The 24,190-nt window shown below is 61.7% G+C and overlaps 1 protein-coding gene across 9 annotated transcripts in view; it reads left to right on the top strand.

Moving 5' to 3' along the window:
• The window catches only part of ARHGEF2 (Rho/Rac guanine nucleotide exchange factor 2), a 38,660-nt gene extending 15,893 nt beyond the window's left edge, over window positions 1-22,767 (top strand). For 2 of the 9 annotated variants that reach the window (XM_039251370.1, XM_039251374.1), the window contains 21 exons: window positions 6,234-6,378; window positions 8,458-8,525; window positions 8,840-8,903; window positions 9,393-9,522; window positions 9,733-9,842; window positions 9,955-10,101; window positions 10,563-10,813; window positions 10,941-11,066; window positions 11,428-11,545; window positions 11,692-11,940; window positions 13,698-13,774; window positions 14,318-14,487; window positions 16,238-16,305; window positions 18,357-18,554; window positions 18,826-18,945; window positions 19,040-19,107; window positions 19,243-19,278; window positions 19,423-19,539; window positions 19,784-20,227; window positions 20,487-20,670; window positions 21,652-22,767. In XM_039251370.1, coding sequence (XP_039107301.1) covers window positions 6,234-6,378; window positions 8,458-8,525; window positions 8,840-8,903; window positions 9,393-9,522; window positions 9,733-9,842; window positions 9,955-10,101; window positions 10,563-10,813; window positions 10,941-11,066; window positions 11,428-11,545; window positions 11,692-11,940; window positions 13,698-13,774; window positions 14,318-14,487; window positions 16,238-16,305; window positions 18,357-18,554; window positions 18,826-18,945; window positions 19,040-19,107; window positions 19,243-19,278; window positions 19,423-19,539; window positions 19,784-20,227; window positions 20,487-20,670; window positions 21,652-21,725 — 2,964 coding nt within the window. In that variant the 3' untranslated portion in view covers window positions 21,726-22,767. Of the gene's footprint in view, window positions 1-4,078; window positions 4,131-5,960; window positions 6,034-6,233; window positions 6,379-8,457; window positions 8,526-8,839; window positions 8,904-9,392; window positions 9,523-9,732; window positions 9,843-9,954; window positions 10,102-10,562; window positions 10,814-10,940; window positions 11,067-11,427; window positions 11,546-11,691; window positions 11,941-13,697; window positions 13,775-14,317; window positions 14,488-16,237; window positions 16,306-18,356; window positions 18,555-18,825; window positions 18,946-19,039; window positions 19,108-19,242; window positions 19,279-19,422; window positions 19,540-19,783; window positions 20,228-20,486; window positions 20,671-21,651 lie in introns of those variants that run through there. The other 7 variants (XM_039251373.1, XM_039251378.1, XM_039251371.1 and 4 more) reach the window with 5 other exon arrangements.
• The last annotated feature ends 1,423 nt before the right edge of the window (window positions 22,768-24,190 follow it).

Genomic DNA, 24,190 nt, shown 5'->3' with positions numbered 1-24,190 from the left:
ACAAAAGTCAGCCCCTCCTCCCCCCGCAGATGGACTTTCCAGCTGTGATTCACTTCTCCGCCCTGGTGGGCGGGTGGCTGGGGTCGGGACGGCGTCCTTCCCCCCACGGGCCATCACCCTCAGGCGCCGGGAGCAGAGGTCTTTGTGTAGCTGGGATCCTTTCCTCCGTCCTCCGGGGTCCCGAGCACACCCGTTTCTGGAACACAGGGCCTCGGGCCGCGGTCCCTGTCTGACCCGCCAGCTTCCAACCCCCCTGTTCTCCCTGCGGGAAGCCCTGAGGGTGACCGGCCGCCCGCTCTGCGCCCCTGTCGCCCCTCCTCCTCTCCCTGGCTCTTCTCTCTTGATCCTGGGACCCATTCACCTTCCATTTCCAGAGTCTGGGGTATAATTATCCTCGGCCCTCCCTCCTTCCCAAGTATCCTTTATCCTGTCTCCGTAGTCAGGCCCCTTCTCAAAGGCCAAGACCTCTGCACACCCCAGAGCCAAGGCCGTGAGGTGGAGGTGAGCAGTTAGAGGCAGCAGCCGGCGGCGTGCAGACCGCGGCTCCCATTATGAGGAGGGCCAGGACCCTGCCAGTAGCTGGTTTAATCTCTGGTCTCCCTCTGGCCCCAGTGCCCCCCCACCCCCATCCCCGGCTTAGGGTCAACACGGCCACAGTACTTGCAGCAGGGGGGGCAGTGCCCTCTGGGAGCCCTGGAAAAGGGTGGAAAGCCCTCCCACACTCCTCCCAACTCCTAGCCTGGCTACCTGTCTCCAGGCTAAGTTGGGAGAGGTTCCATCCTGGAACTTTCCCTTCGGAGGGGGGTGGGATGAGATTCTGCCAACAAGAAGCCAACTGGGGATGTGAGCAGAGCCTAAGACAGGAAGTGTGCTGGAGCCGTGGGGTGGCAGGCGGGCTCCGCTCAACCCTGGCGGGCCAGGCCCCAGCCCTGAAAGTCTGTTTATTTTTCAACCGTTCGAGCTGAGACCCTGGAGTAGTGCCAACAGGGGGCGGAGAGGTTTTTTGAAACCACGGAAATTTGGTTCCACCCTAAAAAGGAAAGCCAGGAGGGAGCCGTGGGGGGCAGACCTGGAGAGGGGTGTAGACAGAGCCTCTGGAGGGTAGATACTGGGGTCCTTCTTCATTGGAAGGAGCTGGGGGGCCAGATACCTGGGTCTTCATGCCTCGATCTTTCTAGTAGCGGGAGGCCTGGGTCTCTTTCTGTCCTGAGGCCTGCTGTGGTTTGGGGAGTGGGGGTTTGGGGGGGACTCAGTGGGTGGATCTAAGGGCAACCCCGCCTGAGGAGGGTGGTTGTCGGTTTGGGTTGGTCGGAAGGGGAGGGCCGCCTCCGGAAAGCTGTGGTTACAGAAGGGGGGAGTTGGTGCTTGGCCAACAAACCCTGGATCCCCTCTTCCCCTCCCCCAGCACACCAGCTGTCTCCTTTCTTTTTATACTGTGGTGGGAAGCAGAGGGGCCTTGCTGGAAATGAGATTATTTGAGGGAGATGGTCTCCCCTGCTACCTATTTGGAGGGATGGGTCAGACCGAGCCCCCAGCCCATGCCCCTGCCCCTTGCCTTACACCCGGGGGCGTCTCAGAGAAGGAGAAATTGCCAGCGAGCGCGCATACCCCTTTCCTCCCAGCTCCACAGAGGCTGGCTGCAGCCCCCCCCCCCCCCCCCCCCGCCCGCCACGGGTCTGTTCCGGCCACCCCTGTTCCTCCACTCCCCCTTCTCTCTGCTTCCTGCCTTCCCTGGCCCCAAACCCCGCAAGCCCCTTTCCCTGTGGCCCTCTGCTCTTCCCCCGCCTCCCCCAAATCCTAACCTTCATGTGTCAGAACAAAGGGTCCTTTCCTGTCTAGGAGCGAGCAGGACGGCCCTGGAGGCTGGGGTCCCCTTGGAGTTCCCAGGGTCCCCAGCGTTGGCGTGTGTGGGGCAGGTGGAGCGGGGGAGAGGGAGAGGCGATTTCTTTGTTCTGAGTAAGGAGAGGTGGCTGGCTTTGTGTGCAGGGTGGACTGGGAGAGGAGCTGGGCCTGGAGGGAGGGCTGGGCGAGCAGGGAGGGGCTGCCCTGGCTGGCAGTTTTGCAGGGAAGTTTTGCGGGAACTGAGGGTCCCTAGGAGGCTGAAGCTTTCAGGGGCACAGGAAGAGGTTCTAGGGGTCATGGAGGTTCAGGATCGAGCCGAGGAAGGGAAGTCACTGCTGCAGGGGTAGCTTGTTCCTGGGGAAGGGCCTGCTGGGCTCAGCAGAGGATTGAGAGAGGGGCCTGAGCCCTGCCCTGGCTTCCCCGGACCTGACCTTGGATCCTGGAGGGGACAGATCTGAACGTGTGAATCCTGTGCAAGTGTGTGACCTGTGTCAAGTGTGTGTGTGTGTGGCTGTCTGTCCCCAGATGCTCTGGGTTACTGTTTTGAGCGGTGGTCACCAGCTTAGGGGGCTTGAGCTTTTGGGAAGTAGTTCCATTTTTAGCTTCGGCTCTGGTTGGAGGGCCGTCTAGGAGCCTGAGTGAGCAGACTGGCCGGGGCTCCTGGAGCTGGGGACAGCAACGGCTGAGGGAAGCTGGCTGGACCCTTCTGGATTTGTTTGTGCGTCTTGGGGGAGGGGGTGCGGGCAGCAGCTGCCCCCTCCCAGCCCAGCCGGCCTGCCCTGTGCCAGGAGGCCAGGGAGTCCTGGCACAGCTATTGTTCGCCTGCACAAATGCCCGTCTGTTTGCCTCTCTCCCCCTCCCCTCTGCTGTCTCTCTCCTGACCCGACAGGTGTGGCCGGGCAGGGGGCAGGCAGGGGTCCAGGATGCCGGAGTCTCAGGGTCCCCAGCCTGACTTGATTCCCCGTGCCCTTGGCGCCCCTCTTCTGCTCCGCCAGGGCCCCCCTCCGCCCACCTCGTCTGGTGTGTCATCCTCACTCATCAAGCATTTATTAAGTGCCTTTGTGTGTCCGGTGATGCCTTTCTGTGTTACGTTTCTGGCTTTGGCCACCTTCCCCTCGGCCTGCTGCCTTCACCTTGTCCCTGGAAGCTCATAAAGGACCAGAGTCTGGCCGAGGCCGTCCTGAGCCACCTTCTCAGCCCCGTCCATGGCCAGGAACCTCTGTCTCCCCATTTCCCAGCCCCAAGCGCCCTCCGCAGCCTATGACTCTTGCGCCCCGGCTGGTCAGGCGCTGAGCCGCGGGGGACTTGGATCCCAGCGGAACCCTCGGGTGCCTTCTGGTCACCCTGCAGGGGCCTCATCGTCTTGAGCAAGGGGCTGTGGCCATCGCCGAGGCGACTCTGGGCACCATGTGGCTGCCCCGGGGCCTTGCTGGGAGAGGCACCCGCCCTCCCGGGGGCTCCGCCAGCCAGTGCTGCCCACCGGGGAGCCCGGCTCTGCAGTGCCTTCCTCACATCCGTCACCGTTTTCGCCACTGCTGTCGAGGGAGGCACGGTGCTGAGAGGGGGAAGACGGGGACACTGCCCTCGGCCCCTCGCCCGTCCTTCTTTCCCCCAAGTGACCACGGTCTAGAGGGACCATAGAGAGGAGCTTGGGTTGGCCTCTCCGGGCCTCCGGAGGAAACCCTCAGGGTCTAGGCTCAAAGGAAGTGGAGGAGAAACCAGGGGCGAGGACTGAGGGCCCCTGGAGCGGGACAGGGGTGCTGCTGGGACCCCGGGCCTCTGTGTCCGTCGTGCCTCCGCCCAGTCGCCCTCCCTTCCCTTGCAAATGTGCGCCCAGTGCCTGTTGCATAGGCCGCCTTCCTCCCTGCTTCCTGACTTGAGGCTTCCGTGGGGCGAATGAGCAGGGCTGACCCGTCGGAGGACTGAACCCCGAAGCAAGGGCTTCTGTGTGTTGGGCGTGGCGGTGTGGGTCTGGGGGTCCACGGCCCAGGGCTCGCCCCACGGGCTGTCCTGCGGGTGGGTGGGAGCCCAGCGGGACCGTCCTCAGAATACCCTGGAGAGAGGAGGATGGAGAGGCGGGTGCCCCCGCCGCGTCTCAGGAGTGGCCTCCCCCCAGTGGCGGGTCCTGGGTCCTTCCGTCCTCCCAGCGGGGCCTGGGGCGGGCACAGGCTGGGCCAGGACAATAGCACTAGGCGGTGCCAGGGCCGCTGGCTGCCCGAGGTGGCATGTGCTGCTGTGGCTGCTGCCCGCCGCTGGCTCACCTACAGAGGGGGCCCCTCGGAGAGAGGGTGAGTGTGGGGAGCAGAGGGGCTGGGCCCTAAGCACCCGGGCCCTCTGTGGGGCATCGATGGCGGGCAGGGAAGGGCCCAGACGCCCTGTGCCCTGGCTGCCCGTGCTTGCCCGCCCTCCCCTGCTTCTGTCCAGGGGGGTCTCCAGGTGGCGGAGGGCACAGGGGGTGGGGGGGAGCTGCTCAGGGGCGGGCCCGCACCACGACCCCTTCCAGACGTGGTTTTCCCCATGTGATTTTCATGTTTGCCAGTTTGCTCCTTTCAGTTCAAGTGCAGTGAGTGCTTGGACTTCTCGTTGGTGTCCTCGCGGAGGCTGGGAGTGCAGGGGCGGAGAGGGTGTGTGGCGTGGGGGGGCCGTGGGGACTTGGTCCGCACGGTCGTATAGGATGGTGCTTCAGGGGAGGATTTGATCTTCTGAGGAGCTATAATTTGGGGCAAGACAGGCGGAAGTTAACCCAAAGGGAGAATTTTCTAGCGGTCCAGATGGGTAGGTACAGGGTAGAAAAATGGAGGCCTGGAACACTGGAGGCCAGGGCTGCAAGGGTCAGCTTCCCTAACCAGGCCTGGGAGTGGGAGGAGGGGGGAGAAGGGGAAGGCTGGCGGTGGGGGGGTGACCCAGAGGAGGGCGGAGGAGGGAAGAGGAGGAAAGCAGGCGATGGGAAGTGGGGAACAGAACTCACGGCCTCTGCTTGTTGGCTGGCAGACCTGGGCTTCTGCGTGGGGGGGAGGGGAGGATGCTGGACCCCAGAGACCTTAGGGCACCGTGGCTCCTGTGCTGTTGACTCAGCGCCTGCACACTTCCCTTTTCTGCCCCGATCTCGGAGCACCAGCCCCGCACCAGCCCGGCGCGGTCTATCCACCACCCCCCTCCCCGGCATCCCAGCTGCTGTGTGCAGGGGCCTAGTCAGGCCCAGGCGGAGGGCTCTCCCCTGGCTTTACATTCTCTGTCCCAAGGCCCTGGGCAGTGTCCCCCACCTTAGGTTGCCTGCCCTCAGCTTCAGCAATCCAAACCCCACTCTGGTTCCTGAGAGCTCAGAAGTCTGGGTGGGGGGAGGGGGCGGGGGAGGCCCCTGTCCTGTGCGCTGCCCTGTCCGTAGAGGGACTCCTTGTCTGAGGTGACTGCCAAGGAAGGTCCTGGAATAGGTCGGAAGGAAGGCAGCCCGTCTTCCCACCTTCTCGGGCTCTTGGGGAAGCTTAGGGACTGGAGGGACAGAGAAGAGGTGACTAGGCCTGCAGAGGCTGGGGCTGTTGGGGGGGTGGGGGAGGGAAGGCCGGGACGGGGAAGTCAGCCTCTGAGGCCCTGAGGACAGGACTCTGTGCCCTGTGTTGCCGGAGCCAGCAGACCCGTGTCACAGCCAGAAGGTAGAGGGTGGATGCCAGAAGGGACTCGGGGTGGGAGGCACTGGGGGGCAGCAGCGGGCACTAGCCTAGGTTTTGGAGGGCAGTGTGAGGAATGAAAGCGCGGCTTCCTGCCGGAAGGAAGGAAGGAGACCCATGGGCTGCGTTTCCTTCCTCAAAGAGCCAGGGGAGGAGGAGTGACCAGGCTCTGGCCTCCCACGGGGGCCCTTGAGCGGGGTCCTGACCTCTGCATGGGGGTGACAGTGGAAGCCTCGTGCCCTCCAGCCAATCTGAGAAGGGACTCTCCTGCCCCCCAGCGTGAGTGCGGAGCCGGCACCCGTTGTCATGGTTATAAGAGCAGCTACTCCCATAGATCGGAGCGCGCTGGTGAGCTGGCACCCTCTGCTTCGCCTGCTCTCCCTCCTCTGCGCATCTTCCCCAGCTCGCAGGAGAGCGCGCAGCAGCCGGGGGCGAGCGCAGCAGGGCTGGGAGGTGCGGTGAGGACGCAGGGGCCGCGGCCGGGGACATGAGCGCCCACCGGAGGCAGCCCAGCCGCCGGGGCCAGGTACCGGCGAGGCCGAGCCCGGTCGCTCCGAGGGCTGCACCCCCCGCCCCCCGCGGCGGGCCCTCCCGTGGGAAGTGCTGCCTTCCCAGCAGCCCCACGCAGGCATGGCTCCCGCACCTCTGCCCTGCACCTGTCCCTGGACACCTCGGGTGCCTGGCCCCTTCCAGCCTCACTTCCTGTCTCTCTTGCCCCTTCCACAGACCCGGGAGAAGGAGAAGATGAAGGAAGCCAAGGACGCCCGCTATACCAACGGGCACCTCTTCACCACCATCTCCGTGTCAGGCATGACCATGTGCTATGCCTGCAACAAGAGCATCACGGCCAAGGAGGCCCTCATCTGCCCAAGTGAGTTGTTTGGACCCTGGATGTCACTCTGACCCTAACCTTGCCATCTGTCCTTCCTGCCCTGGGTGCACAGGGCCACTCTGTCGGAGCCCCAGCTGGGCCCGGTGCCAAGGCCAGATGCTTGATCCCTCGCTGCCCTTCCCTCCCCGTGAAGGCTGGTGGCCGGAGCAGGGCCAGCTGCGAGCACGGGGTGGGGGCGGCTGGGGTGGCTCCCTTGCAGCTGTTGTCCGCTGGGTGTCCCCTGGCTCCCCGAGCAGCTGCTGAGGGTGAGGGGGACTGCTCGGAGCAGGATCAGGAATGTCCTATGTGTGGGCAGGGGGGAAGGGAAGGGAGCCGGGTGGCCAGCTAGGCCTCGCACCTGGTCCTGCCCATCTTCCTGGGCAGGACTGGACATCCGGGGTGTCAGGGTCCCCTTGCCCCCCCCCCCTTTCTATTGACTGGGTGGAGCCTGAAATGTTTCGGTCTCTGCAGTTTGAAGCAGAGGACGGGATTAGGGCCGGCTGTCTCAAATTCCTAGTGTGACCAGTGCACAGTGAGGAAGGGGTAGGCAGCAGGGGTATGCATGTGGGGGATCGAGGGCAGAACTCCTGACCTTCACCCGCATCTGCGGGGCGCCCTGTATACAGGAAGTATAAGGCGGGGGCTCCCTTCCCCGCATGCCTGCACCCGCACAGAAGCTCACGCGCCCCCAGTTCATCATAGCAGAGCGGCCTCTGGCTGGGGCGCGTCTGAGGTCTGCGCCCTGCTGCGACGGCGGGGCCGGGGCTCCAGCCTCTCAGCCCCTGTGGAATGGGGGCGAGAGCCCCTGGCGGACCCAGTGTGGCCTCCCCGCTTCCTCAGTACCCGGCTTAGAGTTAGGAGGGTGAGGAGGGAACCCCAGTCTAGAGCCGCAGAGGCCTGACAGAGGTCCCCGTCGGGAAGCTTGTTGCCAGGGGAACTGGGGAGGCAGGCAGCAAGCGCTATTTTGAGAGCAGGTGGAAAGCGGAGGTTTGATCCAGAGACGCCGGGTGCTGGGGGGCAGAAGACGGGGCTCTGGGAGGGGCAGCCCCCCCTCCTGACCTGCCCTCCGCCCCACCCTGCCGGCCTTGTATTTGTGGAAGTGAGCCTGGGGCTGGGTATTGTCTGAAGGAGTCTGCAGAGTTTCCTGTGTTGTTGGTCGAGGCGGAGGAGGCGGGAGGGCGCAGAGGGCCGAGGCGCGCTGGGGACAGGGACAGCCAACGGCCTCCCTGCCAAGGCCCAGCCTCCCTTCCTTTCCTGTCCTCCTCTTTTACCCCCCAGCAGGGTGGGTGACGGGAGAGGAGCAGGTGGAGTGTGGGGCTGTGGGGCTGCCCTGGGTGGGGGGCAGGCGCCGGGCCTGGGAGGGGGGAGGGCAGGAGTCAGAGCTGAGCGGCGGGGACGGCCCGCGGGCTCTGGAGGCGGGCCGGCCAGGCCTGACCCCGCCCCGGCACCGGCTCCACCAGCCTCCCGAGTGCTCAGGCCTGGCTGCAGTTCGTGGGTGAACATGAGGTTTAGCGGAAAGAGCACAGCCGGGGTTTAAATCCCAGCTCTGCTCCTGGGCGGCTGACCCCCGGCAGGTGATTTGACCTCTGCGGGAGGCAGGCTCCTGGTCTGTAACAGGATAATTGCATCTGCCCTGAAGGGTTGTTAGGATCACAGAGATGTAGAGCCCGCCGGGGATGCTGGCCGCCCCCCTGCCCTGGCCCCCACCCCAGCTGCTCCGTGCCTTCTCCTGGCCCGTGGGCGTCTCCTGCCATCTGCCACTCTCAGCCACCCCTGTGCTCCTTGAGCTCAGCTCTGGCAGCCAGAACCCCTCCTTCCCTCCGGTCCCCCCCTCAGGTCACCTTTGAGTTGGGGTGGCTTAGTTATGGTGGCCCCCTCCGCCCCCTCACCCAATTCCCTGCTGGAAGGAAGGCGGAGGCAGAGGGGAGGGGAGGGACGGGTGTGGTAGTGGCTGAGAGGTCTGGGAAGAGGGGGGTCTCTGAGACTGCGTGGCCAGGGGGAGACGGGTGTCTGCATGTGGGCGCGTCCCCTCCTGCTCCACCCGGCCCTCCCTTCACCCTCTCTACCCCACCCTCCCAGCCTGCAATGTGACTATCCACAACCGCTGTAAAGACACCCTCGCCAACTGTACCAAGGTCAAGCAGAAGGTGAGAGGGCAGGGAGGGCAGCGGGCTGGGGGAGAGGGTAGCGAGTGTGCCTCTTCCGTTCAAGCCTTTCCCTGTGTTCCTCCACCCCTCTCCTCGCCGTGGGGCCACCCGCACCCTGCACCCCAGGCCTCGGGCCCCGTGCGGCCAGCCTCCTGCTCGGACACGGCCCCCTAGCGCTGGGCTCGGCGCCCTGCTGCCCTTGGCTGTGGCGCCGGCCTTCTCCCGAGGGGCCGGCCGCCCAGTGCCTGCCCAGGCCTGTGGGCGTGACCCTGGGTGACAGCTGTCTTCCATGTCTCTCTCGCTCTGTCTCACAGCAACAGAAAGCTGCCCTGCTGAAGAGCAGCACAGCCCTGCAGTCTGTTTCACTTCGCAGTAAGAGTGAGTCGCGGGCACGCAGGACACCCCTCCCAAGTACCCCCGCGGGCCCTGCTGCCCCTCAGTTGGGAGTGGATGCCGGGCCCATCGGGGCTGTCAGGGCAGAATGCAGATGGGGGTGAGGGCCGAGGGTCACCAGAGCACGGCCACTGCGCTGGGGGAGTGTCGGAGGCAGCTGTCCAGAGCCCGTTCGGACAGCTCTGGCATCCCAGAAGGAGTGGGTGCTTATTCAGAAAGACCAAAGTCTTGAGTCCCCGCTTCACCACCAGCTGAGTCCCCCTGGACTCGTCTGTTAACGCTTCTGAGCTTCAGTTGGCTCATGGGCTCGTTTCGGGGAAGAACTGAGACAAGACAGATGTTATCCTGCAGGGGTCATTGGGCACCGCTGTGATCCTCCCTGGCCCCGGGGGCAGGGCTGGGGGTGGGAGAGGAGCCTGGGAGGCCTGGGCCCCAGGAAGCGGCGGCTTTGACACCTGTGGGTCTCCCCTCCAGCCGGCCCCCGGGAGCGGCCGAGCTCCGCCATCTACCCCTCCGACAGCTTCCGGCAGTCTCTGCTCGGCTCTCGCCGCGGCCGCTCCTCCCTGTCTTTAGCCAAGAGCGTCTCCACCACCAACATCGCTGGGTGAGCCTCTGCTCGGGGAGGGGGCGGCCAGGCGGGCGGGGAGGGACAGTGGGGAGCAGGAAGCCTGAGGGGCCCTTCCCGCCCTGGGTTCAGAACAGTAGACGGACAGAGAGACCTCAGGGTGAGCGCCCCTCGGTCCCCAACCTCGCTTCCCCGTCTGGGGAGGGGTCTCTTGCCTGAGTCCGGGTGACACAGACCCTGTTCCCTCAGACACTTCAGTGACGAGTCCCCCCTGGGGCTGCGCCGAATCCTGTCCCAGTCCACAGACTCTCTCAACATGCGGAACCGAACCCTGTCCGTGGAGTCCCTCATTGACGAAGGTGAGCGGGTGCTCGGCCGGGAGGCCTGCATGTGGCCGGGCGGGCAGGGTCTCAGGGCCAGGACCCAGGGAGCAGTGTTGGGCTCTGAGTCGCGGGCCCCGCTGACATCCAGGTGGAGAGGTGATCTACAGCGAGCTGATGAGTGATTTTGAGACGGACGAGAGGGACTTTGCGGCCGACTCCTGGAGCCTAGCCGTGGACAGCAGCTTCCTGCAGCAGCAGAAGAAGGAGGTGATGAAGCAGCAGGATGTCATCTATGGTGAGCCTCCTCTTCCTTGATCTTGACCGGGGCCTGTTATCTGCCCTTCCGTCTGCCAGCACCCCCAGCCCCCGCCAGCCCTCCCCCCCGGCCCCTGCTAGCCCCCCAGCCCCCCAGCCCTTCGCCTCTAGCCCACAAGTTGCCATTATGCCTCCACCTCTTGGGCTCTTGGTGTCCCTGGCCCTGTCTTTACCCCATCCTTCTCCCCCTTGACTCCCCACCTGTTCGACACACTGGGGGCCGGGACACGTGACAGGGCACGTGCTTCTTGGCTCCAGGCAGCTTGAGGTAGCAAAGCACAAAGCCACAAGATGATTAGAAAGCCCTCCGAAGCTATAAGAAAGCAGGATGGCAACCTGGGAGAGACCTGAAAAACCTCAAACGAGTCCTGAGGTCCCCAGCCTGGGCCCCATCAGTCGTAGCCACGCCAAGGAGAGTCCACATGACCCATGTCCCCGCAGAGCTCATCCAGACGGAGCTGCACCACGTGCGGACGCTGAAGATCATGACGCGCCTCTTCCGCACGGGGATGCTGGAGGAGCTGCAGCTGGAGCCGGGCGTGGTCCAGGGCCTGTTTCCCTGCGCGGACGAGCTCACGGACATCCACACGCGCTTCCTCGGCCAGCTGTTGGAGCGTCGGCGCCAAGCCCTGTGTCCCGGCAGCACCAGGAACTTTGTCATCCCCCGCCTGGGCGACCTCCTCATCCACCAGGTGAGAAGGGCCGGACCGCGCTGCGGGACTGGGGGGTGGAGCCAGGGCGGGGCCTGAGGCCCGCGGGCCTCGGGGCGGGGCTTGCGTCCGGGGCGGGGCTTGTTGCTGACCGAGCCCCGCCCTCCAGTTCTCAGGACCCAGCGCAGAGCAGATGCGGAAGACCTACTCCGAGTTCTGCAGCCGCCACACCAAGGCCTTAAAGCTCTATAAGGAGCTGTATGCCCGGGACAAACGCTTCCAGCAGTTCATTCGGGTGAGCAGACCTCTCCGGGACCTGCGCCCAGAGCCTGCCCTTTCCCTTTCCTGGGGGGCACCGTGTGCTCTCCGAGCCCCGTGGAGCCTGTCCGCAGTAGGCCCTCATGGGGCAGCGCAAATGCCCCGTGTGGGGCTTGAACTCACGGCCCGAGATCAGGAGGCGTTCGGTCACTGACTGAGCCAGCCGAGCGCTGCTTTGGTTAATAGGAAGCCTGTGGCGAGTGCTCCCCGAATGCCAGGTGTGGCCCCCTAGGCCAGCGCGAGGTAAACGGCCGGGTCAGGGCCCGCACCAGAGCTTAGGCTCCAAATCCAGTGTCCTTTCTGTTGCCCTCCCCTCGGCCCCCTCCGGCCCCTCGCAGAAGGTGACCCGCTCGGCCGTGCTCAAGCGGCATGGGGTGCAAGAATGCATCCTGCTGGTGACCCAGCGCATCACCAAGTACCCGGTGCTCATCAACCGCATCCTCCAGCACTCCCACGGTGAGGGAGTGGGCCCAGGGAGGGGCGCGCGGGGGGCTGTCGGGAGAAAAGAGGCTCGTGACCGAGGGAAAGGGCAGGGTCAGACGCGGAGCCTGGGGCGGTCCTGAAGCGGGCTGGCCCCCCCTCACGCCACCCCTGCGCACCAGGGACCGAGGAGGAGCGCCGGGACCTGACCACGGCCCTGGGGCTGGTGAAGGAGCTGCTATCCAACGTGGACCAGGATGTGCATGAGCTGGAGAAGGGAGCCCGCCTGCAGGAGATCTACCACCGCATGGACCCCCGCGCCCAGACCCCCGTGCCTGGCAAGGGCCCGTTTGGCCGAGAGGAGCTTCTGCGGCGCAGGCTCATCCATGACGGCTGCTTGCTCTGGAAGACGGCGACGGGCCGCTTTAAAGGTCGGTGGTCCGTGTGGCCGGCCAGGCAAGAGCCGGGAGCCAGACATAGAGGGAGAGAAGCAACCAGCCCCGGAGCCCTCTCTGCAGCGCTGCCTCTGGGGGCCCATGGGAGGGAAAACGTAGTCTCCGTTGCAGCAAAAGTCTGTCTGAATTCTGTATTTAGCTTCATGGACCACTCAGGGCCTTCCTGGTCGGCATTTACCCCTTTCTTTGGTCCTTAGTGCCCAGGGAGCCACCAGTCTTGATGAGAACGAGCAGCTCTAGGACCAGGGGCAAGATCGGGGCAGCTGGCGCGGCTGCAGGATGGGCAGGAGCTTTGGGAACGTGGCCAGGGAAGGAGCAGGGAGCTGAGCCCCGTGAGGGACAGGCGGGAGGGAGAAGACGGGAAAGAGCAGCGAGGGGGTAGCACGCTTGCCCAGCCTCTCTCCCCAGAGCGCACCGGCCAGGTCTTTTGTCACCTCAAGCAAGACGCGGAGAGAGTAGCAGGCCTTGGATTTGGGGGTGACGAATGGGGGACGGAGGGAGTCTGCTCCCCGGGGCCTGAGCCTGTGTCTCATGTCATGAAATCCCCACTCCACAGGCTGGGGGATTGCAGTGCGTACAGGCGCCTGCCTTCATCCCTTTCTCTCTTTTCCATCCCTCCCACGCAGCAGCTAAGAATATAAACCATGGGGGTTAAAAATAGCAAGGCTGGAGAGCTTTATTTCTGAAGCATTTAGCAAAAGCCCTCCCCTCTGTGTGCCCACAGTTTAGTAAGATCTCCAAGGGCGAAGGGTGAGCGTGTGGTTTTTTTTGACTGTGGCATCTGAGTTTTGAGGACTTGACCTTTCGTTTCCCCGTCGGTGTTAAAGTGTAGGACTCGGAATCTGAGTGGCTGGAAGGTGGGACAGAGAAGGACAATGAAGGAGGCCTCTGGGGTGGTGGGAGATGGGATTATTCAGCTGCGCGAGAGGTGGATGTGAAGTCCTACTGTCCCCTGCCTCTCGAGCCCTGGGAATGTGCCGGACAGGGGGATTTTAGGTCAGATAGCCAAAAAACCCGTATGTCGGTTGCTAGGCATAGAATCTAAATACTTATATACATAAGCTTTTGTTGGTTTTGAGAGAGAGAGCAGGAGCAGGGGAGGGTAGAGAGGGACAGAGAGAGAATCCCAAGCAGGCTCCGCGCTGACAATATGGAGTCTGATGCGCAGGGCTCAGACTCACGAATGGTGAGATCGTGACCCGAGCTGAAATCAAGAGTCAGACACTCAACCTACTGAGCCACCCAGGCGCCCTAAGGCATGGAATTTAAAGGCTGAAAAGGGCTGGCCTCTCCTGCTCTGGGAATGCTTTTTACTCTTCTCCCCAGAACTCGGGACCCTTTCACCCAGGAAATGCACATCTGGGTTGTGTTGACGTGTAAAATTGCTTCTGCGACTTCAGAAGGTCTTTAGGCCCCTGGAGGCCAGCAGCGGACAGCCTGGGGTCTGCAGGCCCCAGGTTAAGAAACCGCCATCAGCTGAGTAAAGGGTTTCCTTGAGAGGCACCAGTGACCCCCGCGGCCTTCTCTGGCCGGGAGGCCGTTTGATCCGGTGACACGTGCCTCTTCTCCCCTGGCCTTTCAGAGCGGAGAGAACGGGCAGGTGGGAGGGAAGAGAGGCAGGAAGAGGGTCATGAGGAGCCCTGAGCGGACATGTTCGGCCTGGACCCTGGGAAAGGCAAGTGGCCGCCCAGGCCTCTGATGCTGGCTGCTCTCCCACCTCTCCCCCTGCCCAGACGTGCTGATGCTGCTGATGACAGACGTGCTGGTGTTTCTCCAGGAGAAGGACCAGAAGTACATCTTCCCTGCCCTGGTGAGACCCTCCTCCTTCCCCTTTCTCAGCTCAGACGAGTGCTCCCGGCTCTTCTTCCTCCTCCACCCGAGCCGGAAAGAGCCCTAGAACCCTCCAGAGTCACGTGGCTGTTACTGTAACAGTTACTGTAATGGCATAAGGAATAAAAGCAGCTCACGTGTGTTGTCACCATGTGCGGAAGGCCCGTTACCGATCCCCTTTTTGCAGATGGGGAAAGTAGGCCTTAAAGGTTTTTTTAATGTGTTTTTTTCTCTTAAGTTTATTTACCTTTTAGTAATCTCTACACCAGTGTGGGCGGGGCTCGAACCCACAACCTCGAGATCAAGAGTCGTACACTCTTCTGACCGAGCCAGCCGGGTGCCCCAATAAACCTTAAAGTTAATTAACTTGTCAGAGCTCACGTGTGCCCCTAAAGTGCTCCCTGGCTGCTTTGTGGCTCGTATCACAGGCTGGCTCTTCAACACTTTGGGTTTTCCAGAAAGACTAAAGACCCAGGTATCCCAGGGTGGGGCTCCCAGGTTCAACCGCCCTTTCTGACCGCAGGACAAGCCCTCAGTGGTGTCGCTGCAGAACCTAATCGTGCGGGACATCGCCAACCAGGAGAAGGGGATGTTTCTGATCAGCGCAGGTCCCCCCGAGATGTACGAGGTCCACACGGCATCCCGGGACGACCGGAGCACCTGGATCCGAGTCATCCAGCAGAGCGTGCGCGTGTGAGTGTGCGCGGCCGCGGGGAACCTGCAGCCGGGGGGCAGGGGGGGCCCTGCCACAGCTTGGCCTCCCTGGGGGCAAGAACCCGGGGCTCGGAGGTGGAGGCAGAGGCTGGGGGAGAAACACGATGCCCAAGGCGGGGAAGGTCACCTGTGTTCCCACATCCCGTAAAGTCATGTTTTCTACTGGGCAACCCCAACCATCTTGCAGCAGCGTGAGCTGACAAGCAGAGGCGTACGTGGGGCAGACCCTGACCCTAACCCTAACCCTATCTAACCCCAGCCCCTAACCCTGACCCTCACATCACATAACTCTAACCCTGAGCCTAACCTTAACCTGGTCCGAACCTGTAACCCCTAACCCTAACTCCTAACCCCAATAACTAACCCTAACCACTAACTCCTTACCCCTACCCTAACCCCTAACCTCACCCCTAACCCCTATTCCCTAACCCCTAACCCTAACCCTACCCTGAACTCCTAATCCCTAACCCATTATCCTAACCCCTAACCACAACAACTAACCCTAACGCTTAGCCCCTAACCCCGACCCCTAACCCTTAACTTTAACCCCAACTGCAGCCCTAACCCTAACTCCTAACCCCAACCCATAATCCTAACCCCTAATCCTTAACTCCTAACCCTAACCCTACCCTGAACTCCTAATCCCTAACCAAAAACCCTAACCCCTAACTCCAATCCCTAACCCCTAACTCAACCCCCAATCCCTAACCCTAACCCCCCACCCCTGACCCTACCCCCGAGCCTGCTGGTGACCTGTCTGACGGCCCGCAGTACAGTTTCAGCTGCGCGAACACCCCGGTCTGTACGCAGTGGGCTGTTACTCGGATAGGATTGCGTTTTACCTTGATTATCTAAAACTCAATGCAAAAGGGAATGAAAGCATTGATCCCAGAGGTGAGAGGAGTAAGTCTCACACACAAACCCCGAACGGGCAAGGCGAGAAGGAAATCGCTCCGTGTGCTTCCTCAGCCAGCCTCCGGCTGTCCTTGGGCACACGTTAGAGTTGAGGCCGTCGGCGCTCTGTTTCTTGTGATGACAGAAAACAAAATGCGTGCAGAACGTTCAGAATGGGTCCTTGAAGACGATGCCAAGAGATACACCCAATCAGGATGTTTGTAAATTCTGTTAGCTTTTAGAACTGGATTTTCTCCACTTTGTAATACGCAACCTTTTGTTTTGCTTCTGCAATTTAGACTTTTGAACAAGTTTTTCAAAAACGCGTACAAAAGTAGGACATTGCCTGTTCTAGGAAACCCCAGTGCCGTCGCCAGTAGACCCCGGGGCCTCTTTATTAACAGCGCTCATATTCGTAATTGCGAACATTAGCATTAGTATTATTCTTCGTAATTGATTAACTGAGCTCTTGCCTTGTTCAAAGCACTGTTCTGTTATCTCATTTAATTCTAACAAAAAACCTGAGGAGGTATCATACCCATTTTTCAGATGAGAAATGGAGAGATTACCACCTGGTAAACGATGGTGTTAGGATTTAGGCCCAGTCTGCTGAACGCCAAAGCCGGTGGCTGCCCGTGCTCCTGGCGCCCCCCACAGGTGGCCTGTGGAGGGTCACACACACCCGTGGAGACGGGTGATGCGTGTGAGGAAAAGCCGGGGGCTGGGAGTGAATGAAGCCAGGGCCCGGGGCTGGTGACTTACCAGAGGAGCACAGAGCATGGAAAGGAGGCTGACTCCTGAGTCCTCAACCCCACCCACCCTGTCACCCCTCTAGATGCCCATCCAGGGAGGACTTCCCGCTGATTGAGACAGAGGATGAGGCCTACCTGCGCCGAATCAAGAGTAAGTCCACCCCCAGAGCTCGTTAATTCTGATACATCCACACGATGGAAAGCTGTGGAGGTACTTGGAAAGTACATGGCTCATGAGGGCTGAATACGTCCATAACCAGAAGGTATCGTTAAGTAAAGAGAGCAAGGTTTGGGGGCGCCCCGGGGGGGCTCAGTCGGTTGAGCGTCCGACTTGGCTCAGGTCATGACCTCACGGTTTGTGGGTTCAAGCCTCGCATCAGGCTCTGCTGACAGTTCAGAGCCTGGAGCTGCTTCGGATTCTGTGTCTGCTTCTCTCTCTGCCCCTCCCCACCTAGTGCTCTGTCTCTCGGTCTCAAAAATAAATTTAAAAAAAGAGAACAAGGTTCGGAGCAGCGTCCAGTGTCTGCCGCCACGGGTGTAAAGATGATGCGTCCCGTGCGCTGTGTGTGCACATAGCACCTCCAATACACGTCGTTACTGTGGCGGCCGGTGAAGGGGGACCAGGATGACCAGGATTGCGACGTTTACTTACTTTTTTTAGTTTTATCAATTAGCCTATGAACTAAGTGTTATACAAAAAAACCCAACAAAAATCAGTTTCCTAAACAAGGTAGAAGGTGACTGTGTCCAGTCCGGAGGTGGGAAGGGCAGGGTGGTCAGTACGGCTGTACCGTCTTATCACAAAGACTACCCCCCCACCCCCTGTCTCCTTGCGCAAAGTGGCGACTCCAGCTCCTGCTGGCACATCTGCATCCCAGCTAGCAGGGAGGTGGAAAGGAACAGGGAGGGGTTTTTTTCAATATTTAAAAAAATGTTTGTTTATTTTTGAGAGAAGGAGCGCAAGCATGAGTGGGGGAGGGGCAGAGAGAGAATCCCAAGCAGGCTCCTTGCTGTCAGCATAGAGCCCGACATGGAGTTCGAACTCATGAACCATGAGATCATGACCTGAGCCAAAATCAAGAGTAAGATGCCTTACCAACTGAGCCAGGCAGGCACCCCTTAAAGATTTTTTAAAGTTTATTTTTGAGAGAGACAGAGAGAGGGAGAGAGACAGAATCCTAAGCAGGCTCCACACTGTCAGTGCAGAGCCCGACACAGGGGTCAAACCCATGAACTATGAGATCATGACCTGAGCCGAAACCAAGAGATGCTTAACCGACTGAGCCGCCCAGGCGCCCCTATTTTATTTCTAAATGTTTGTTTATTTTTTATTATTTTGGGGGGGATGGAGGAGGAGGGGCCAAGACAGAGGGATACAGATGATTCGAAGCTGGCTCTGCGCTGAGAGCAGAGAGCCTGACAGGCTTGAACTCACGAACTGGGAGAGCAGGACCTGAGCCGAAGTCAGATGTGTAACGGAGCCACCCAGGCACCAGGCACCTCTGTTCTTTCTTTTAAGGGCTGATCTGGAGCGACAGCCTGTCCACTGGCCAGGAGTCAGTCCGTGGCAGTGTCCAGCTGCAGCGCGGGCTGTGGGGCGCAGGCTAAGCGGGTGGCCGCGTGCCCTGATGGAATTTGTACGGACTCTCCCATCACAGGAGGACGGGCAGCTCTGGTCCCTGCCACAGGCTGTCCTGGTTTTGTTCCTAAAACAGAAGTGTAGGGGCGCCACGCTGGCTCAGTCGGTAGAGCCTGTGACTCTTGATCTCGGGGTTGCGAGTTCGAGCCTTACGATGGGCACGGAGCCTACTTTAAAAAAAATTTTTTTTAATGTTTTATTTATTTCTAGGAGAGAGAGAGACAGCGTGAGCAGGGGAGGGTCAGAGAGAGAGGGAGACACAGACTCTGAAGCAGGCTCCAGGCTCCGAGCTGGCAGTCAGCACAGAGCCCGACGCGGGGCTCGAACCCACGAACCGCGAGATCGTGACCTAAGCGAAAGTCGGGACGCTTAACCGACTAAGCCACCCAGGCGCCCCTCACGGAGCCTACTTTTAAAAACAAAAGTGCATGTATTGACTTTCCCCACAAAAATTTTATTTTTTACATAAATGCCAAAAATTCAGAATTAAGTCCTCCCACTGAGCCGGGCCCCGGGCTGTGAGCCCTCGGGCGGCCCTGTGCTCATCCGTCCCTCGTCCGCAGTGGAGCTGCAACAGAAGGACCGGGCGCTGGTGGAGCTGCTGCAGGAGAAGGTCGGGCTGTTTGCCGAGATGACCCATTTCCAGGTGGAAGACGATGGTGGCGGGGTGACCCTGCCCACCCTGCCCAGGGGCCTTTTCCGCTCCGAGTCCCTGGAGTGCCCTCGCGGCGAGCGGCTGCTGCAGGATGCCATCCGTGAGGGTGAGGGAGCCCCTAGGGAAGAGTCCAGGCCTCCCCGTGCGGCATCCCAGAATATGGGCACACACAAGGGGGAATCCCAGCCCCGTGGGGGTGCCCGCTGGTGCCCGGAGGCGGGTGGGGGGCAGGGTCTGCCTCTGCCTCATGGGTGGTGGTGCGACGGAGCCCACCTGTGCAGGGGGTTCCCTGATGCCAGAACGTTGCCCTAGCGGGGGTGGAAGGTGCCCCCCAAGGTTGCGCGTGGCTCCTGTCCTTACATGGGTCCTTCCCACAGTGGAAGGCCTGAAGGACCTCCTGGTGGGGCCCGGCGTGGAGCTGCTCCTCACAGCCCGGGAACCAGCCTTGCCCGCCGACCCGGACGGCGGGGGTAGCACGAGTCCTGGGGTCACCGCCAGTGAGTGCGGGCTGGGGCCGCAGTGGGGGGCGGGAGGGGCCAAATTGCAGGGCCCTGAGGTCGCCAGCTTGGCCCTTCCTTTCCTCCTCCGCAGATGGTGAGGCTAGAACCTTCAATGGCTCCATTGAGCTCTGCAGAGCAGACTCCGACTCCAGCCAGAAGGTGGGTCCGCGGGAGGTGCCGGCACTAGCAGAGGGTTGGATGGGGCAGCCGGGTTCTCAGCCCTACACAGAGCTATGGGTGACCCGCTCCGGGGACCTTGTGCCTGTGAGTCCCCATCCTTGCCTGTCTCTGCAGGATCGGAATGGAAATCAGCTGAGGGCTCCCCAGGAGGTGAGAGGGGCTGTGAGGTAGGGTGGACTGGAGGGGAGCGGGGATGGGGGGGTCTGAGAAATCAGAACCCAGTTTGGAGTGGTGTCAAGAAGAGTCTACATGGGCAAGTGTCTGGAGGCCGACTGTCCCCAAACCCACATTTAGTCACCTTCTGGGCAGCCTGGCCGTCCTGAAGCTTGGGCTCTGTCCCCCCCTCTCCTCTGTCTTCAGGAAGCCTTACAGCGATTGGTCAATCTCTACGGCCTCCTGCATGGCCTCCAGGTCAGTGGGGCGGGGGGAGGAGCCAGAGCCAGGGTGGGAGGAGCCAGAGCCAGGGTGGGAGGAGCCGGAGCCGGGTGGGAGGGGCCGGAGCCGGGGTGGGAGGGGCCGGAGCCGGGTGGGAGGAGCCGGAGCCGGGGTGGGAGGAGCCGGGGAGGGGCGGGGCCAGCCCACCTGCCCTAGCCGCCCCCCTCCCCTGGGAACCGGGTGTCCACACACCTGACGCCCCTCTCTCGTCCCCCCCCAGGCGGCCGTGGCCCAGCAGGACACCCTGATGGAGGCCCGCTTCCCCGAGGGCCCCGAGCGGCGGGAGAAGCTGACCCGAGCCAACTCCCGGGACGGGGAGCTGGGCCGCCCCGGGCCGGGCCCCGCCGCCCCCGACAAGCAGGCCACCGAGCTGGCGCTGCTGCAGCGGCAGCACGCCCTGCTGCAGGAGGAGCTGCGGCGCTGCCGGCGGCTGGGCGAGGAGCGCGCCACCGAGGCGGGCAACCTGGAGGCCCGGCTCCGCGAGAGCGAGCAGGCGCGGGCCCTGCTGGAGCGCGAGGCCGAGGAGGCGCGCCGGCAGCTGGCCGCCCTGGGCCACAGCGAGCCCCCTCCGGCCGAGGCCCCCTGGGCCCGCAGGCCCCTGGACCCGCGGCGCCGCAGCCTCCCGGCGGGTGACGCCCTCTACCTGAGCTTCACGCCCCCCCAGGTGAGGGGGGTTGCGGACCTGACCCAAAGAGGGGACTTGAGCCCGAAGGCTGCAGGCTGAGTGCTAAACGCAACTAGGCGCAGGAGGGGGGGGGGGGGCTGGGGCAGGCAGTTGGGGGGGCTGGGTTACATGGTGGGGCACAGATCTGGGCTCCGGCTGGGGGGCTGGGGCAGGTGGGCAGGCGCACAAGGCGCTCAGCGGTGCCGCCCTGGCTGAGCTCATTCCTCGGCCTGCTGCCTTTCCTGCCGGCCCGTCACAGCCCAGCCGAGGCCACGACCGCCTGGATTTGTCTGTGACCATTCGCTCTGTCCATCGACCCTTTGAGGACCGAGAGAGGCATGAGCTGGGCAGCCCCGAGGAGCGGCTGCAGGACAGCAGTGACCCCGACACGGGCAGTGAGGAGGAAGGGGGCAGCCGCCTGTCCCCGCCCCACAGTCCACGAGGTGAGGCGCAGAAAGGAAGTGGGGTGCCGCCCTTAGCTGTGTGTCCTGGGAACATTTGAGGTGGTCCCTAAGTAACCTCCCAGGGCGCTGGTGACTCTTGGGAGGGGCACGGAGGATACACTTGCAGCCTCTTCTGATGGTGAGCAGGGAATGGAGCTCTAGAAAGCACATGTAGGAGCCTCCCTCCCTCCTTCTCCAGTGAGTGGGATGCCGGCCCCTTCAAGTAGAAATAGATTCCTAGGGAAAAAAAAATTCTAAGACCTTTGAGGTTCTTATAGTTCGTTTGGAAAATACAAAATAACCAAAAGCTAGTATGTCTTTACATAACCATCTTAAAATATCTGGTATCTTATTTGTTTGGGGTTTTTCTTTTAGTTTTATTTACTGATTTTGAGAGTGAGAGAGATGCGGGGTGGAGGGGCAGAGAGGAGAGGGAGAGAGAAAATCCAAGCAGGCTCTGCACTGTCAGCACAGAGCCTGCCACGGGGCTTGATCCCATGAACTGTGAGATCATGACCTGAGCTGAAACCACGAGTTGCACGCTTACCCAACGGAGCCAGCTATGCGCCCTTCCTTTTATTTATTTATTTGTTAATTTTAGAGAGACAGAGAGAGCACAAGTGGGGGAGGGGCAGAGAGAGAGAGGGGGAGGGAAGACCCCAGGCAGGCTCCACACTGTCGTCGGCAGAACCCAATGTGGGGTTTGATCCCCTGACGCTGGGATGACCTGAGCCAAAACCTAGAGTCAGGTGCTCAACCGACTGAGCCACCCGGGCGCCCAGAACATTTTGTATTTTATTGGCCAAGCTGTATCCTCCTACCCTGAGGACCGGTGTCCAGCACACAGTGTCACAGAGGTCTGAGCCCACCCGGGGACTCACAGATCTCCGGCCAGCTGCCCAGATGGGGTGGCGTCCACGTAGGGGTGCTGCTGCTCACAGAGCGGGCGCCCTCTGACTAACGCTGCCCTGCCCCCTTCAGACTTCACCCGAATGCAGGACATCCCGGAAGAGACGGAGAGTCGCGACGGGGAGCCTGTGACTTCAGAGAGCTAAGGGGGCCCCTCCCCCGCCCTGTGCCCCCAGGAAGAACACACGAGGGTGGCAAACTCTGGGGACTGCAGTCCGCCAGTGACGAGGGCACGCCGGAACTGCTGAGTGTCCTTGCCAGCTCCCGGGCTCCTGGGACCCCTGCTGCCAGGCAGGAAGCTGGAGGAACTGGGCCACAGTGCCCCCTGGTGGCATCCAGACGCTACACCACAGATGCCAGTTTTTCATGCCTTCTGCCCTCTACTTTAGGAAAATTTATTTATTTATTGTTTATTAGTGACGCAGGGAGTGGGGAGATTTAGAGCACCAGGGACACGGGAACCAAGCCATAGGGATCAGGGGGCCTTGTCCTGTAACACTACTGGGGTTTATTCAGGCTTAACCATGCAGCTGCTGGGTTCTAACCCTGACCCCCCTCCCGGGCAACACCGGCAGAGGAGAGGCTGCACCCAGGACCCTGCTGACCCCCTAGAAGGGCTGCGGGCAGGGCCACGCCCCTCCCCCCCAGCCTCCTACTGCAGCCCTCCCGCCGGCCTCTGCGGGGACCCCGGGGAGACAGCCTGGCTCCCCTGAGCGGACGGAGTTGGGGCTGAGGTGGCCCTGACGGCTTTCTTGGGGGGTGAGGGGAACACCCATGGGACCAGAATGTTTTTTTGTTGTCGTTGTTTTCTTTTTTGTACCAAAGCCAACTGCACGTGTTTTGTATTTTTAAGAGATGATTTTAGGCGATTAGAAATCACAGCCTTCTGTCTCCGCGTATCAGAGGAGCTTGAGGGGTGGGGGGACCACTTCCACATCTGCAGTAATGGGGGACCTAGTCTGACCTCTTCTCCATCCATTTGGGAAAAACGTTCTAGGGTGAGTTGGGAAATCTCCACGAAGCCTGACCTCATCCCCATCTCAGTGACCATGACTGAAACCTCAGTGTGAATTTTGGGGATTTTTCAACGAACCCCCAGTGCCCACCAGCCCCGTTTTCTGCCTATTTGATTGTTTAAAAAAAAAAAAAAGATAAAGCAGGGAAAATTAAAGACCCGGAACCCCACGAGGTGCTGTCTCTCTCCATGTGTCTTGATGTCCTCTGCCCCAAGGGCGCCAGTGGAGGGAGGGGCAGGCACCACCTGTGTGCCCCCCCCCCAGGGGCCTTTCCTCTCACAGGAAGGGTAAGCCGCCCCCCTGCAGACGGGCCGCTGCCAGGAGCCCCGTTGTCCTGGTGGAAGCCCGCAGACAGCAGGACGGAAGGAGGGGCCCGTGGGTTCCGGTGCCTTCCGCCTCCTGCCCCCGCCTCCTTTGCATGTCCTGCTCAGAAGTGACATCAGCCTCCTGCCCCCACGCCTCCCCTCTGGACACAGTTCCCATCAGCCTGTCCCCAGAGTCACTGTGCCCCAGTTCTGTGCCGTGTCACAGCCCTGGTGCAACCTCTTCCAGACTCAGCGAGAGATTACGCCGGTTTTGGTCGGTTTCAGTTCTCGGTTTTGGTTAATTTTACTTCCTGTTTTTTTTCTTTAAAAAAAATGTTTTTTAAATGTTTTATTTATTAGAAAGAGAGAGAGAGACAGAATGAGCAGGGGAGGGTCAGAGAGAGAGGGAGACAGACTGAAACAGGCTCCAGGCCCTGAGCTGTCAGCACAGAGCCCGACGTGGGGCTCGAACCCACGAACCGTGAGATCATGACCTGAGCTGAAGTCGGACGCTTCACCGACTGAGCCCCCCAGGCGCCCCTACTTCCTGTTTCTGGTCAGTCCCTGGGGTGGGGGCGTGGAGGAGGAGGGTGGCTGGTGGCTGTGTGCTGGTGCGCACGCTGGTGCACACACTGGCGCAGGCATTTGTACACTGGCACACGTGCTCATACACACGCTGGTTACACACTCCCAGGCACACGCACTGACACGCTGGCACACGCGCTCCTACACTGGCCGGCACAGGGGACCACCTCCGCTGGGAAGAGGAACTGAAATCAGCCAGAGGGTGGGGGGCTTGGGGCCGCACCTGCGTCCGGCCCGTCTGGCCCAGCGCAGCAGGCCTTCCGCAGGTGCTGTCTTCCCCTCCGTTCTGGGGTCTCAGGTGGGCGGGGGCCGGTGCCCTCACCACAGTCCTCCATGTCTCCCCGCGTCCCCTCGAGCACCAGGTTTCGAGTTCGCTGCCTTGTGGGCTGGAGGCTGGGTCCCAAACCTGTCAGGGGCCAGCCTTGGGGTGGGGGTGGTGACAGTGCTCGGGCCAAGAGAGGGCAGCGCGGGCTCCTCCAACATTGTCACGCAGCCAGTGGGGGACGCCGGTCAGGGGAGAAGGGGAGACCCGGAGCCATAGAGCCCGGGGTGGGCATGGAGAAGCCCGCGGCTCCCACGACAGCACTGGCGTAACCCCACAGCGCTGGCCCTCTGCCCCCTCTTGAACCCCAGACCTGGTGCCCACCCCTCTCCGACGTGGCTGTTCCCCGAACCCAGTCTTAGTGTCTGTCCTTCCCGCTGCAG

Source organism: Hyaena hyaena, unplaced genomic scaffold (genome assembly GCF_003009895.1).
Source record: "Hyaena hyaena isolate Hyena2069 unplaced genomic scaffold, ASM300989v1 scaffold_385, whole genome shotgun sequence".
NCBI lineage: Eukaryota > Metazoa > Chordata > Mammalia > Carnivora > Hyaenidae > Hyaena > Hyaena hyaena.
Note: the sequence above shows the minus strand (reverse complement) of the source record. Positions and strands in the feature narration are given on the sequence as shown.